This window comes from Pimephales promelas, chromosome 11, assembly GCF_988280905.1.
Source record: "Pimephales promelas chromosome 11, fPimPro1.hap1.1, whole genome shotgun sequence".
Taxonomy (NCBI): Eukaryota; Metazoa; Chordata; class Actinopteri; order Cypriniformes; family Leuciscidae; genus Pimephales; species Pimephales promelas.
The window spans coordinates 30,950,983-30,967,811 of record NC_142779.1 but is presented as its reverse complement, the minus strand read 5'-3'; the positions used below and the strand labels follow the sequence as shown (position 1 = coordinate 30,967,811).

Genomic DNA, 16,829 nt, shown 5'->3' with positions numbered 1-16,829 from the left:
CAACCACAGCCATCAAGCACATCCCCCACCTCATCTGATTCTGATGTGCCTCAAGAAAGCCGTCCAAAAAGAAAGGGGAAAGCACTACAGAAGTCAGCAAGACCTAAGCGTGGTCGGAGTAGGTCTGCCACTGCCACTTCAAGAGACCAAGAGCAGCCGTGGCACAACAGAGAGGAGAAGGACAACAAACCTGACCCACCCAGATTCATGCCAGCCAGGACCCCAGGACCCACCTTTGATACAACAGCATCATGGTCTCCCCTCACACTGTTCCAGCTTTTTTTTAGTGCATCTGTGGTCAGGACAATAATTGACAATACAAATTTCAATGCTGCGAAGCGACTACAGGCTGGCATGAAGTTTGTGTGGAAAGCACTGACAGCACCGGAATTTTACATTTTCATGGCCATCATACTTTATACAGGCCTCGTTCAGGTGCATCTCAGATCTGACTACTGGCGGAAGGCGTGGCCATACAACTTCCACTTCCCAGGTGAAAAGATGTCACGGGACCGCTTCGAAGCCATCTTGTGGTCCCTGCATTTGAGTAACCCAGAAGAAGACGAGGAGAATGAGCGGAAGAGGAGCACGGATCAGTACGACAGGCTTTTCAAGATCAAGCCTCTCTACACTGAGATGGTGACTGCCTGCCAAGCAAACTTCCACCCGAATAAAAACATTTGCATCGACGAGAGGATGGTCGCGTCCAAGGCCCGCAGCAGCATGAAACAGTATATGAAGGACAAACCAACAAAGTGGGGTTACAAACTCTTTGTTCTGGCTGATGCAGCAACTGCGTACACATGGAATTTTTTTGTGTATGCCGGCAAGAGTGTGGACACCACAGGCCATGGTCTCAGCTACAGTTCAGTCATGGACCTTTTGCCATTTCCACTGCTTGGTGGGGGCTATAATTTGTTCGTAGATAATTTTTATACTAGCCCTGCCCTGTTTCTGGACTTGTACACGAAACACATTGGTTGTTGTGGGACCATCAGGCAAAATCGTATTGGGTTTCCACACATCACACAAAACGACCTCCACAAAAAGGCTGCCCGGGGAGATATGCGCTGGATAAGAGATGGCAAACTTCTCTTTGTGAAGTGGATGGATACCCGGGAGGTGACCATGTGCTCCACTATCCATGAGGCTTTTAGTGGACACACTGTCAAGAGGAAGGTGAAAGAGGCTGGTGTGTGGAAAATCAAGTACATCCCTATTCCAGACGCTGTGGTGGACTACAACAAGAACATGGGTGGTGTTGATGTATCTGATGCCTTGATAGGCTATTACACTGTGCACCACAAGACAATGAAGTGGTACAAGACTTTCTTTTACCATTTTATTGACATCGCTGTGGTGAACAGTTTCCTTCTGCACAAGGAGTTGTTCAAGATGAGGAACGAGCCCACACTCACGAAGCCTCTCACACAGAAAACCTTCAGAGAGAGGTTGGCTGCAGAAATGTTGAGCTTTGCTGAGGCCTCAGCAGCTCCACCTCCTCCACCACCACCACCACAGCCCACCTGCATGCCTATGTATTATGGGGGTGATGCCACACAAGCACGGCGGTACTGCAGGAGATGCCAGGAGGCTGGCATCCAAAGAGTAAAAACCCCCATTTATTGCCGGAAGTGTCAGGTCCCTCTGTGCCTTACCTCAAAGAAAAACTGTTTCCAGGAGTGGCATGACAGCCATTAGTGGTATTAGGAGAACAGATCTAGCTATTGCTAGTGTTTTTTTTTTTTTGTGTGTGTCTTTTTTTTCACCAGTTTATTTATACTGAGTTTTGTTGTTTTCAGTTTGTTTTGAATAAATCTGCTCCATTTGGAGTCAAACTTTATTCCTTTCGTATGTCTTTTTTGCATGGGAAACTATAATGAGGTCTGGTTGATTTTTCAAAACAAAGCCAAAACTTTTGTTTTTAGATGGAATAAATAGCTATAGTGACATGTAAGTGAAATCAAACGAGTTTTACAGTTTGGTACCTGAGAAATTTCAAATGGCACAGATTGTGCCAAATTGTGCCCAAATGAGCTCCAAAAATTTGGAGAGTTCGCCTAGATATGCCTCTAATATATCATGTATAACTCTGCTATACTAGACTCTTATGACCTCAAACTTTGAGCAGATGATGTTGAGATATTATTTTTTTGTTTTCTACAGTTTTTAGGCTTTGAACAGCATTATACCTAGGGGATTTTCCCTATAAAATGTGGTGTTTCTTTAGGTGAGAAATACATATTTTATTTATGCTGTTTTCCATCTGATATTATTCTTCAATAATAAAAGATAGACTTTTACTTACAATGTATTTATATCCCTTAGGTTCTGATCTATCCAACGATACCAGAATCATGTATGTGGGTCTTACGGTTGAAAAGTTATACCTGTTTGTTTTAGGGGATACTATTTTTAGCCTTTTTTGTTTTTTTTTCATATCAGGGGGCAGGGCTTAACAGGTTAAATATAAATATTGTTTATATATAAAACGGCGCCATAACATATCGCCGGCGTTGAGTCTTCTCTTCACAGGCGTTGGTCTTCTCATCACAGGCGTTGGGGCATCCGAAATCCCCGTGAGAGGCTGGATACAAAACTGGACCTGACGAACGCCATTGATAACAGCAGAAGGAGATGGGAAATAATTAGCAAAGCTGATGTTCATAATGATTTCCATTAAATGGGAGTCGTGTTAGAAAACCACTATCTCACAAACTCTCCGCAACCCAACCATACGCGCCGACCCGTTTGTCTAAAAGGCTGTCGAGCTCCACTGGTGCGTTAAGCAGTTTCAGTGGCAAACGGTTCCGTATGGCATAACATACATTTAAGAGCGTAACATTTAGCACAAGTACTTTAAATGAATTAAACCTGTGACCTGTTTTCTGAGTAATATTAAAAATATCTTTATAGATTGTTGCAACACCGCCGCCACGACCGGTCAGACGAGGTTCGTGTTTATAATAGTATCCTGGCGGAGTAGATTCATTTAGACCGAAATACTCATATGGTTTAAGCCAGGTTTCAGTAAGGCACAGAACATCGAAATTATTATCTGTGACCATTTCATTTACAATAACCGCCTTAGGTTTGAGCGATCTAATGTTTAGAAGACCTAGCTTTAGAAATTGTTTTTGTTCACTGATATTTAGATTTTCTGGTTTAAAATTTTTGCTAGATCCTGCACTAGATTTATAGTTTGGCTTCACTAAACGAGGAATAGACAGTTTCTATATAATGTTCCACACTATGCATATTAGTTAAGTTTGGACAACAAAGGCTGTGATTTGGACTTTGACTTACTAGTCATCTGGTGCGTAACGTCTTGGAGATGTTGTCCGACATAACAGCCGCTCCGATTCTGCTGGGGTGGAGTCCATCTGCACGATACAGCCTGGGTCTCTCCCAAAACAGATGCCAATTATTTACAAAGAGCAGTTTCTGTTCATTACACAATAACATTAACCATTCATTTAATGCAAATAGTCTACAGAACCTTTCCTGTCCTTGTCGGTACGTGGGAAGCGGTCCAGACACGATGATCGTTGCTGTAGGCGCTTGTGCTGCGTACCATCTCGATCAGGCTCCTGTAGTCCTTCTTCAGAACCTCCGTCTGCCGCAGCCTAATGTCGTTGGCTCCCGCGTGCAGCACAACAGCTCCGACGCGCTCGTCCCCGCGCTCGTCCCCAAAGTGTGTGCGGTTTTGTTTTCTTAAGTACCGTTTAAGAACCGTTTAGGCACCGGAACCATTTAAAAAATACCGAGTAGGTACTGATAACAGATAAAACCCAACCGATACCCAACCCTATTCATGACCGACCAATCACTACAGTATTGGGAACTAGCGACCTGAACAAAAGTCGCAGGCTTTGTGAACGGGGCTTTAGAGCTGCTTTACAGCACAATTGAATTCTGTTTGTATCAGTGACTACGTTTACATGCAGCCAATTTTCGGGTTATGGTCGGGTTAAGGTCACTATTCGGGTTTCTGAAACATTAGGATTAACCCGTTTACATGTGTGAGCAGAGAGAGTTTCTCCTGTATACATGGAATTGCAATATCCCGATGTAAACGGTGACGCGCGATTAGCGTCTAGACGTACGGAAAACCTTAAGACGCAATATGCGTCATTTCCGATTCTTCTTCCTGTATCCAAAGACAACAACAACAGCAGCACGCGGATAATGAATAGTTCGGGGCAGATAGCGATCGCCTTTGCTTGCGCTTTGATGCTGGTAACATTACTGACCTCGCTCCAAAAGTATGCTGTGCTGTGTCTCGCCATGTTTACTTCTGGTATACGGCACGCAGATTTTTGTATGCGCCGAGAAGTTTCTCTACTCAAATGACCAAGATTCCTTGCGAATAGAACATGCGCAGAACACAAATCACTATGAGGATATGCCGATACGTGTTTACATGACCAAAAATTCGGGTTAGAAAAGGGGTACCCCAGGTATAATATCCCAGTTTTTAAAATCCGGGATATGAGCATATTCGGGTTTTTGCCGGTGTTTACATGGCCGTTATTGGCTGCATGTAAACTTAGGCATAGATCATTATCTTCCTGTTATCAAGGTAAAAAGGCTTTGAAACAATCTGAATTGTATAAAGCGCTATATAAATAAAGGTGACTTGACTTACCAAAGCAAATGTGGCGGTGATGACATCACTTAATTTACCTTTCCAGTCTTCAGTCTCTCATGTTCTTACTCAGACGTGGACAGGCTCTGATCTCTCTGGTGAAGCGGCTCACGTGAGTGGCTTGAGTTTTTCTGTCAGGATGATATCCATCCAATCCTGCATTTAAACCAGTGTTCTTTATAGACTGGATGGTGTGTCCAACCCTGGAGAAGAAAACCAAAACAATTATTCGCGCTGACAGTTTATTACATTCCAGTCGTTGGGCTGGACTTCGGTAAGCCAAAAATGTTATATCATATCCAATACAAAGATCATATGAACAACATGGATGTCTCTTTTCTGTTTATTACTGTGAAGCTGCTTTGAAACACTCTCTATTGTATAAAGCTCTATATAAATGAAAGTGACTTGACTTGACTATAACAAGAACATTAAAATGAACTCAATTCACTAAACATATTTGAAAATCTCACTACAAAACAAATCCAGAAATGAAGATAAACGACATCACAAATGTTGTATCCTACTCTGTTACACTTCTTCACACCTGAAATCTCTGATCGAATGAATCTCCTGAACTTCTCCATTCTACAGTAGATCATTTCTAAACCATCTATGTTGTAAGATCTGCTCTAACGTCGGGCGTTTAGTTGGATCCAGGGTTAGGCACTGGATAATCAGATCCCTGCATTCTGTACACATTTTAATAAGGATAGAGCCGGTTAGTCATGACCATGTGACACTAATGTAGGCATTTATGAAAACAGCATCTCTGAAACATGAAAAATTTAATTAAAAAAAGTGTTTCCTTAAAAGATGAAGTATGTATTTTCTGCTGGACTAGTGGCACCTTGGGGAATTACAAAAAATAAAGCATATTTCAAACAATCTTGCAAACGTCTCTTTCGTGTGCCACGGCTCCCCCAGCTCAAACATCACAAACACAGCTCTTACTGGTCCATGTGAACACATGTTTCAGGTCCAACATATTAGGAATACTTTTAGCTGTGTTGCATTTGTCCTTATGAACGGGTGCATGATGATGCTGTATGGTATTAATAAATGCAGTGAATTTTTCCTACGATCCCACTGTGACTAAACACCCTCAGGCTCCGCCTGCTACAATAGCCACGCCCCCAAACACTATAGGTTGAGCTGGAAAAAGATTGATGGCTCTCAATGATAAGATGGAGCCTTTTTACACTTTTGGGGGAGATAAACCCACAAATGGCATACTAATAGTAATTGATGAACAAAAAAAAAAACATACTTCATACTTCACATACTTCACCTTTAACTGTTTCTTAACTGCACAGAGCCTTTGCTTTGGGTGTTTATCAATGTCATCAATATTATTCACTCACCGTTGGATAAGTTGGCATTCTGAAACCTAACTTTGGCTTTTGTGATTTCCTTTGGATTCCGAAAAGGAGGACATGTGTTCATCATCTCGTACAACAACACTCCTAGAGCCCAAACATTTACTGGGACGGGGTGAAACCAAGGCTCTGTGAGGACTTCAGGTGGGAAGTAAAACTTTACTCCTGTAAGGTAAGCAAGACATTTGTGCATTGTTGAGAAAAAAAATTTTAAGTGTCAAAGAATCAGCAAGTCATTACATCTAGGTTTCCAAACTTCCAAAATGCTCACCAATGTAAACGTTGCTGTCATACCCATCACTATTAAGTATCTGTCCAGAGCCAAAGTCGATCAGCTTGAGCTCTAAAGTGTCTTTCTTCACCAGGAAATTGTCCGCATGAATATCATTGTAAAAGACATTATGCTCAATGCAGTGTTGCACTGCCAGCACAGCCTGTCGCATGATGAGCCGTGCTGTTGATTCGTCCAGTTGAGGATTATCATAGATGAAGTCCAGCAAACTCTCGCAGGGTTCGGGATACTCCATCACCAGGGTGAATTTTCGAGGGTGTTCAAACCAATCGTGTAGTTGTATGGCGTACGGGCTTACGGGTTCTTCCCTCATCATTAGCAGCACAGCCACTTCTGCAATGAGAGGTTTGGGATGCCCAGGCTGGAGAAAAGACAAAAGGTTAGCTGGGTAAATATCTGAAGAAAACATAATTTTTCTTTGATTTTGGTGGACAAGATCAACAGTGGCTTTGCAGGCTTATTCGTCTTCTACATTTACACCTAATGTTTCCTACAGGTGTATTAATTACAGTAATCAACACTTCAACAACTAAATACACATTCAGCTTTTGGCCAACTTACCATAGCGAGATAAAGATCGTCGGAAGTCTTGCGCATCCGCTTGATAGCAACCTGCAAAAATGAAAAAAGAAACAGAATTCAATAAGAGTAACAACATTCAAGCGCCTGACCTTGCACATAACATTTATGATTCGAGCATCTAAGTATAAAACCCTGTGTATTAAATATGTTTTGATGCATGCAAGAGCAAAATGTTTATATAATTCAGCAAAAACCTTTTTGCCATCAAATTTCCGTGTTCCTTTGAACACTCTTCCGTATCCTCCGCATCCAATCATCTCTCCCGCGTTATAGAGAGACTTGAAGGAGTCTGAAAAACAAACAGAAAATAAGAGAAATATATGAGCTTGCTAGATCCTTTGTTTTATATTAAAAATATCCGTGCTGGTCGAAAAAATAATATGAATATTCTGAAAACAAGCCTCAAGATATCTTTAGTGGAAAACAAGACGATAATACGGTTTAAAACAACGTTTGAGAAACAAGGACTGCAGATTTACCATGATTTGGCTCGACACCGGACTGACGTGAATCAGAATCAGGCTCCGAGAGCAGATCTAGTGGAGGAACGAAAGGCTCCACAACATCCACAGCTTTACTGTCAGAACAGCAGCCGGACGGACTCTTTACAGCCGTCCACACGTTCCTGAGGAACGAACGAATTCTTTTCATCTTCTTTCCTTTTGTAGGTTTTTCTGGAACAAAGGGGAAAAAAATTCAGAATAAAAAAAAACATTATAAACATCTCTGACCTCACATTTAAAAATGAGAGAATGATAGAACTTCAATTTAACTGTTCAATTTTATTTTTAATGTCACAAATCCAAAATAATGCAAATATTTCCAAGCTATCCGCCTGACGACGCCATGTTTCTGCTCAATACCTGCACAAATGTCCCTTAGGGGTGACCAAAAGTTTCTTTCACAATATTATGTAATAATAGTTGTTGTTTTTTTTTTTTATATATCTTTTATTAAAAATAGACCATTCATTTCCAGGCATTATTATTTGGCACAGTTCTGGCAATGGTAAAGGTCATATGAGCCATCATGTCTTAAAATATATTTCACATTTATTTCTTATTAAATATAATAGCCTATATTTAAATCAACATTGATTTATATTAAAGACATAACTTAACCAACTCTGTTTACATGAACACTGGTCACAACAGCCATTTGGACAATTTTGTCAGTATTTGACCATTCAAACGCAATATGTTGTGAAACAGAACTCTGTTTGGGTTTGTGCGTGTGTCTTCGTGTGTGTGTGTGTGTGTCAGCTGAGTGAGTTCATGGCTTGTTGGCTTAACAAAAATATATTCTAAGAACGTTTTGTCCAACTAAAATATTTCAGAAAAAATTGCTGAGAAACTGTGTGTATTCATCATTCTGCCTTATTTCAATCTCACCTGTCGAGCTGTTGTTCACAGGTGAAGCCTCCACGGCACCATGAGCAGTCGGGACATTAGAAGTGTCGGTTGGCTCGATGGAAACTTGACTAGGCGGTGGAGGACAGATCCCCTCTTGGAAGCTGTCGGATCTGGACAAACTCCTGTTAAGGCTGTCGGAACTGGACACACTACTGTTGAGGCTGTCGGAACTGGACACACTACTAGTGAGGCTGTCGGAGTGATCTGGATCAGAATCAGGCTCCAAGTCCAGATCTAGTGGAGGAACGAAAGGCTCCACAACATCCACATCTTTACTGTCAGAACAGCAGCCGGACGGACTCTTTACAGCCGTCCACACGTTCCTGAGGAACGAACGAATTCTTTTCATCTTCTTTCCTTTTGTACGTTTTTCTGTAACAAAAGGGAAAAAATTAAGCATAAAAAAAAAACATTATAAACATCTCTGACCTCACATTTAAAAATGATATAATGATAGAACTTCCATTTAACTGTTCAATTTTATCTTTAATGTCACAAATCCAAAATAATGTAAATATTTCCAAGCTATCCGCCTCACAACGCCATGTTTCTGCTCAATACCTGCACAAATGTCCCTTAGGGGTGACCAAAAGTTTCTTTCACAATATTATGTAATAATAGTTGTTGTTTTAATATATATATATATCTTTTATTAAAAATAGACCATTCATTTCCAGGCATTATTATTTGGCACAGTTCTGGCAATGGTAAAGGTCATATGAGCCATCATGTCTTAAAATATATTTCACATTTATTTCTTATTAAATATAACAGCCTATATTTAAATCAACATTGATTTATATTAAAGACATAACTTAACCAACTCTGTTTACATGAACACTGGTCACAACAGCCATTTGGACAATTTTGTCAGTATTTGACCATTCAAACACAATATGTTGTGAAACAGAACTCTTTTTGGGATTGTGCGTGTGTCTTCGTGTGTGTGTGTGTGTGTGTGTGTGTGTGTCAGCTGAGTGAGTTCATGGCTTGTTGGCTTAAAGGAACACTCCGACTTTTTGGGACTTTAGCCTATTCACCTTACCCCCCAGAGTTAGATAAGTCCATACATACCTTTTTCATCTCCGTGCGTGCTATAAGTCTGTTTGACGCACCCACCGCTAGCCTAGCTTAGCACAAAGACTCGATGTGAATGGTTGCAGCTTTCATACTGATCCAAATGAGTGGCAAAATAACGCAAACGTTTTCCTATTTACATGTTGTGATTTGTATAGTCACATAATGTACAAATAACAAAGTCAAATGAGACACAGACATCTTTTAACCGTATAAAACCTGGGAACTATTCTCTGAAGGCGAAGCACTGCTACTTTGACGGCGTAATAACCGCATCACCGGAGACACGGCGTGGTGAGGAGCGGAGAGTTCGCTCGGTGTTTGGGTAATAGAGTCAGCAATTTATAAATAGTAAAAGCGTAGTTTACTTTAGAGTCATGGGTTTTCGCTCTATTGTAAATAGCTGCGACAGTAAACAGGGGAGGTAATACCATGTTTCACAGAATTCCAACTAAAAATGCTGACTGGATGAAGAAATGGCTAACTTACTCTGGATATTTATCCAAACACACCTAAGATTATCAAGGGACATTATGTTTGCTCGGTACATTTCAATGAGGACGACTATTTTGAAAAAATGGAATTTGCCACACGGACCATAATGTGCTGAAGGATACGGCCATCCCATCGATAGCACAGACAGGACAAGTGGATCACCTGCGGCTGAGGTAAGTGTTCCGTTATGTTTTTAGATGACCTACTGTAACAGTGCCTTTAGCCAGATCTAATGTAACGTTAGTGACACTATTATATGATTAGGGTATGAATATGTTTTTATCTTGATGCGGTGCGGACGCGCTTGGGGAAAATAAACGAGCGCGTTTACCGCGTTGAACTTGCACCCTGCGCGCGGCGCGCCTAGTAGCCTAAATTTGAAATAACCATGGAAATAACGAACTTGAGCGTGCAAAAGGGTACGATAGGCTGTGAGTTCATTGTGCAAAAACAATTTGTGCTATTACTTTCCCCTTATTCTATCCTATAGTATACAGTATATTATATAGGCTACTGTTGAATAGCCTACATTTGGTTCAGCTAATAAATTGCATTTAAAATATATTGATTCCTGTAATAATAATTATTTATTCATGTGATATTTATAAATCTGGGTGCGTTTTTGGTTGGAAATCAATGAAACATGGTACTGTATTACCTGGTCTCCCCTGTTTATTGTCACAGCTCATACAATAAAGCAAACACCCATGATAAACTATGCTTTTCTATCTAACGTTAGTAATTGCTGACTCTTTATTCCAACGCTGAGCGAAGCGAACTCTCTGCTCCTCGTCACGGTGCGTCTCAGGTGATTGTTATCCCTCTGCCCAAGTAGCAGTGCTTCCCCTTCAGAAAATATAGTATTTATACGGTCAAAAGATGTCTGTGTCTCATATGGCCTTGATATTTGCACACTCTGTGACTATACAAACCACAACATGTAAATAGGAAAACGTTTGCGTTATTTTGTCACTCATTTGGATTAGTATGAAAGCTGCAACCATTCACATCCAGTCTTTGTGCTAAGCTAGGCTAGCGGTGGGTGCGTCAAACAGACTTATAGCACGCACGGAGATGAAAAAGGTATGTATGGACTTATCTAACTCTGGGGGGTAAGGTGAATAGGCTAAAGTCCCAAAAAGTCGGAGTGTTCCTTTAACAAAAATATATTCTAAGAACGTTTTGTCCAACTAAAATATTTCAGAAAAAAATTGCTGAGAAACTGTGTGTATTCATCATTCTGCCTTATTTCAATCTCACCTGTCGAGCTGTTGTTCACAGGTGAAGCCTCCACGGCACCATGAGCAGTCGGGACATTAGAAATGTCGGTTGGCTCGACGGGAACTTGACCAGGCAGTGGAGGACACATCCACTGGAAGCTGTCGCATCTGGACAAACTCCTGTTTCCGTCACTGCCTGGTTCATGTTGGCTCTCAGATCTGTTGTTACTGCTCCTGGAAACAACTCTCCTGCATCTGAAGCGGCCTGATGGAATAATTCAGACATTTTTAATAATATTAATAATCAATTGTCAGTGGTCACACACACACACAAAATCAACTTTCTATTTTCAATGACAAATCATTTATTCACTTTAATAAAAGCCTATACTAACCTATGCGATAGTGTTTGGATGAAGTGGACGGACGTCCATCATTTGACCTCTGCATCTCTCTCTTCCTGTGAGCCGAACCTGTGGGCACAGAAACGAACTCACAAGACCGAGGTGTTGAACATCCAGGAATAAGCTCCTGACTCTGTGCCTGGGTCGGGCCTGACATCTTCTTCAAACTGCAATTAAATGATACAAGTACCATACAATACAACACAACACACAACGCAGAAAATATTCAGCAACTGTCTGAATTCGCCTCGTCTTTCAGTCAACAAAGAGAGCGATCTAACGTTTGACTGTGACGTCAACCGCATTATTCAAAATACCTGAAGTAGTGCGAGTCACGCTTGAGTGCACATCGAATCTGCAAACAAACTGAATCAGGAATACAGGACTGAATGTTATCGTAAAACAACCATTTAACAAGTGATATAATCATGTGTCATTACTACTTAGCTAAAACTAATATGTTAAAGCCTTTTTTACAGTCTATAAAGCATGAAATAAGGTTGACCACCAGAGGAATACTTAAAGATCACTAAAAGAAAATCGTTAATAACTTGTAATCAGAATAGCCTATAAATTCATTATAGTTTCATAAAGTTGAATAAAGTGCAATAATGAGTTTGAAAAAACTTACAGACCATACTTTTTTAAATTTAATGATCTTGACAACATATCCTTATCATCTGCCAAGTTGCAGACATGACAGAAACAATTAAAGAAGAGGCACTATATTAATTTGTCTATTTAGCACATATATTAATACTACCATAAACACATATTTTATTTGAAAAGAGACATGTCTATTGTATAACTAATATCATCAACACAAGCGATTGTGCTTGATCCCCGACGATCGCCTCAAGTTAAACTGCATTGTTTCATTTACCCGCTTCTGTCATTGGCATTGCCCACAACGCTTAACGTTACGTGACAGGACTTTGAAACAGCAAACAGGTAAAACAATAAAAAAGCATGACTTACATCACATCCAGCTAGCCAACTCCCAAGCTCCATCATCCTTATTTTTGTCTTCGTTTGAACGCCCTGAGAAAGCATTTTTGTAAAGATAAAACCGATTTAAAATTAATCTTGAAAGAGAAATTGCGCCTCTTTACCTTGAAAGTCGAGAACGGTCCAATCACGCAAGGCCAAAATATTTCAAATCAATTTTGATTCACTTAAATCAAAAGTGGGAGGGTCTGACACAAACAAACTAATTTGAGCATGCGTTTAGAAAAATACGGTACAGAAATTTTTGATAATATTTTTTTTTTCTTTCATTTTATATATTTCTTTTTCATATTCATTTTACCAATTCCAAACCACATTAATCTTAATAACTACTATTCATTTTGCATTGAATCATTTATAAGTGATATGTGATTGTTCATGAAGTCTAGAAATGAAAAACGTCTTATATTCAGGTGTACATAATTATTAACATCCAATCATTAGCATAATCATAATTAACGTTTTCTTTTATAGATAAAATAAGCCAGAGAGAGAGAGAGAGAGAGAGAGAGAGAGAGAGAGAGAGAGAGAGAGAGAGAGGTAAAGAACCCTAAAAAAAAACCCGACCCCCACCTAATAAGAATCACAAGATCACAGTAAGATTTTAGAAGTTCATTTTCAGTCCATCTCCCGCTATATCCCGAAGTCCGTTTTGCAGAGGAGGACTAAAATTTACTTCCAAAACCTACTGCCATATTCTGGAAGATGAATTCTTCAAACAGAGGTAACACGATGATGTGGTTCTGGTGCTAATACACTTCAGCTTATGATTCTTATTAAGAGGGGGGTCATTTTTTAGGATTCTTTGCCTAACCTAAGTCTCTGAGATCCTGACACCTTACACTTCTGATCCAAGATGTCCATGTCTTTCTTTCTTCAGTTGAAAAGAAATGAAGGTTTTTGATGAAAACATTCCTGGATTTTCTCCATATAATGGACTTTATTGGGAAACAAACGGTTCAAGGTCCAAATGAGAGTTTCAGTGCAGCTTCAAATGTATTAAACGACACCAGACGATGAATAAGGGTCTTATCTAGCGAAAAGATCGCTCACTTAAAAAATAAATTAAAAAATTTAAGTTTTATAAGCACAAATGCTCGCCTTGCTCTGTTGATGATGAGCGTTCATGACTCTCCTGTTCAAACTCGTTTATCAAAATGAACAAAACTTTTTTCGAGTCACGACTCGAAGGGTCCTAGATAAGACCCTTATTCATCGTCTGCCCGTCACCCCCAAAAAAAGAAATGACAGAAAGACAGTATTCCCAACATTACCATGCCCCAGGCGCTTATTTTAAGGGAAAGCACTGCAAAATGATTCACAGTTTGGTCAGTATTGGCTGAATTTGTGAAGAGTTTTGAAATTGTGGCTCCAGTATTAACCGATGCTTGTCAAAAATTGAAAAAAAGCTAACCAGATAGCGAAACGATCTGTCATTTAAAAAATAAATAAAAAAGTTTAAGTTTTATAAGCACAAATGCTCGCCTTGCTCAGTTGATGATGAGCGTTCGTGACTCTCCTGTTCAAAATACAAGGTACAAAATGATCAAAACACTCCAATAACAAGTGTAACAACAATGTATAAACATAATAACATAATGTAACAAGTTAATTTAACCCTTGTGTTGCATTAGATTTTTTACGCAGTTGAGTGCTTTAAGGGCCAAAAATGGCCACATATTAAACATTGCCTAAAATATTATTATTATTTTCCACTTTTACCAAGTTAAATCTTTTAACCAGCATCAGTTCTCATCATAACTACCAAATATTTATTAAATTTCAGGATTTTAACCCTTTAATTACATTTTTATATGAGACTGGGTTGGGCGATACCATCAATTTGTACAAGAGGAAAAAAACACAAAAATGTAATTATTTTCAATACACTAACTGCAAAGAGAAAACTTTAGATTTGGATTATCAGAGTCTTGAATATGTCAAAGATTAACAGCAACGTTATTTCTGGTGCATTTAAAGATTTTGTGTTATGTCCGATTTTTAAAGACCAAACATCGCCACATATTAAACACTGCGTAAAATATTATATATTATTATTATTTTCCACTTTTACCAAGTTAAATCTTTTAAAAAACACTCTCAGGTCAGTTTTGATAAATAAAGACACATGCTTCAGTTTAATCTGTTCCTTTTTGTGATTGTTAAGAGGATAATTTGCTGAAAAATTCTTAATTAAATCCTAATTATTTCATCATTTGATTGTTACATAATTAATTACATAATTATTTTCTACATTTACCCTCATAATTTGATATATAAAACAATTTAGTACACATTACAGTTCATAGCCTATTAGAGTGTGTTCACAATAAGATTTATTTGCATGGAGATACCATGGACATGCAGTCAGCATATCATTGTTTTAAATGACACAGGAAAAAAATTGCTCTTTTTTTCAAATGTGGGTGGCTCTTAAAAGAGCCTTTGGTTTGCTTCTGTGAAGAATCGCTCATGCCTGTGGCTCCCAAGGAACTGCACCCTCAGCACTGCAGTAGTCATGAGTGTCTCCCAACATGCATTGTTGCTCCCAGCTTGGCTGATGTTGTGCAGTTCAGAGGCTTCTCCGTCACCAACATGGGAAACCGTCCTCATACTAGGCTCCATACTTGGTCCGATTTTATTCACACTTTATATTAATGACCTGCCAGAAGTATGTAAAAACGTTGATGTCCAGTTGTACAGTGTGCAGATGATGCTGTAATATTTACACATGGTAAGAACTATCTGGACATAGCATCCCAACTCACTTCGGCAATGGCTCATATTGATGATTGGCTAACTAAGTCATGTCTAAACACCAAAAAAAAAAAAAAAAAACGGTCTGTATGGCATTCACCAAACCAAACAAAGTATGAAGGTGTCACATTCTAATGTATTCTTCAGAGGACAGGAGCTTGACATTGTTAATGAATTCAAGTATTCAAGTAAATGCAATCAATATAAATAAAAACAGTTAAGAGTAAAAATAAAATAAAATAAAGTAATACCCCTATCTGAGATGGAAGAGATTGAGTTGGTTTACGGTGCAACTGGACCTCTAGCCCAGGGATGTAGAGCGTCGTACGTACTCTGCTGGGGTGGTGCTACACCAGTAATGCCCAGCGGGGCCCCCACAGAGCACTTTTCTCCCCTTAACGACGCTCTCAGCGACTTCTTATTGTAACGTACGGACAGAGACGGTCGGATCCATGTGCAGCACTTTATTAAAGCAAGCAGACATGAACACAGGCAAACACTTAAACAAAGGGGCAATCCAGAAACTCGTGGTCTAAACAGGCAATGGTCGAGGCAGGCAGCACAGGTTCGTGAACAGTCCAGGAAACAGGCAAGGGTCAAGAGTCCAGGGAAACACGGAGACACAGAACAGGGAAAAACGCTCGGAATTGTACGCTTACAGGGTAACAAGACTTCGCAAGGGACACAGGGAAAACTCAGGCTTAAATAAGGAACTCAATAACCAATAATGAAACACAGCTGAACATAATGAAACACAAAGAGTCCATGGGGAAACAAACGTGGGGAGAGGGTGCCCTCTAGTGGCTCTCGAGGGCACCACGGCTTCCAGACGCTCCTAAGAGCTCCGGGGGGAGGTCAACGGGGGCTGGGATGGAGGGCCAGGCCCATGGAGAGGCAGGAGGCCAGGCACATGGAGAGGCCTGGGGCCGTGGAGCGTGGGTGACCAGGTAGGAGCAGGACGTGATGGCGGCCAGGGCGGAGCAGACACAGGCGAGGTCCATGACAGCCTCGCCTCCATGGCCCTCACAGACTCAGAGGTCCATGTCAGGATCACCTCCATGGCCCCCACAGAGTACCTACTGCCCCCCCAAAAAAAAATACTTGGGGAAATTCACGGGAGGAACCTCTGGGTGGTGAACGGGTACAGGAAAGGCCTCCCGGAGCTTAAAGGGTGCAGGCAGAGCGAGGCGCAGAGGCGGGGCCGGCAGAGCGAGGCGCAGAGGCGGGGCCGGCAGGGCGAGGCGCAGAGGCGGGGCCGGCAGGGCGAGGCGCAGAGGCGGGGCCGGCAGAGCGAGGAGTCTGGGCACGCTCACCGGGGCCTGGCGAACCGAACGAGTCCTCCTTCTCCTCCTCCTGCGGCGGCGCGTCACAGGGCTGGACAACTCGCTCACTTGAACTGGAGATGCAGCGCTCACTTGAACTGGAGATGCAGCGCTCACCTGAACTGGAGATGCAGCGCTCACCTGAACTGGAGATGCAGCGCTCACTTGAACTGGAGATGCAGCGCTCACTTGAACTGGAGATGCAGCACTCACCTGAACTGGAGATTCAATTA

General features: G+C 40.8%; 1 protein-coding gene across 4 annotated transcripts; it reads right to left on the bottom strand.

Moving 5' to 3' along the window:
• Positions 1–4,570: 4,570 nt before the first annotated feature.
• LOC148977229 (serine/threonine-protein kinase pim-2-like) lies at positions 4,571–12,551 on the bottom strand. 4 transcript variants are annotated; one of them, XM_089117284.1, is made up of 9 exons: positions 11,501–11,817; positions 11,146–11,370; positions 7,381–7,575; positions 7,096–7,190; positions 6,881–6,931; positions 6,299–6,680; positions 6,013–6,192; positions 5,196–5,340; positions 4,571–4,851 (listed from the first exon to the last, which is right to left on the bottom strand). In XM_089117284.1, exons 1-8 carry the CDS (start codon positions 11,700–11,702, stop codon positions 5,237–5,239), a joined length of 1,434 nt encoding a protein of 477 aa, XP_088973410.1. In that variant the 5' UTR covers positions 11,703–11,817; the 3' UTR covers positions 4,571–4,851; positions 5,196–5,236. The 4 variants fall into 4 exon arrangements, with proteins under 4 accessions (XP_088973410.1, XP_088973409.1, XP_088973407.1 ...); XM_089117283.1 differs by lacking the exon at positions 5,196–5,340 and adding an exon at positions 12,488–12,551 and having other exon boundaries at positions 4,574–4,851; positions 11,501–11,578; XM_089117281.1 differs by lacking the exon at positions 5,196–5,340 and having other exon boundaries at positions 4,574–4,851; positions 11,501–11,816.
• Positions 12,552–16,829: the final 4,278 nt, after the last annotated feature.

Bases quoted from the DNA above. Each gene is read 5' to 3' on its own strand.
- LOC148977229 (XM_089117284.1), bottom strand. From the start codon at position 11,702: ATGGTACTTGTATCATTTAATTGCAGTTTGAAGAAGATGTCAGGCCCG. The intron at 7,191-7,380 runs GTAAATCTGCAG...TTTGTTTTTCAG, and splicing joins CGGTGTCGAGCCAAATCATG to ACTCCTTCAAGTCTCTCTAT. The intron at 5,341-6,012 runs GTGAGTGAATAA...AAATGTGTACAG, and splicing joins GAATGCCAACTTATCCAACG to AATGCAGGGATCTGATTATC.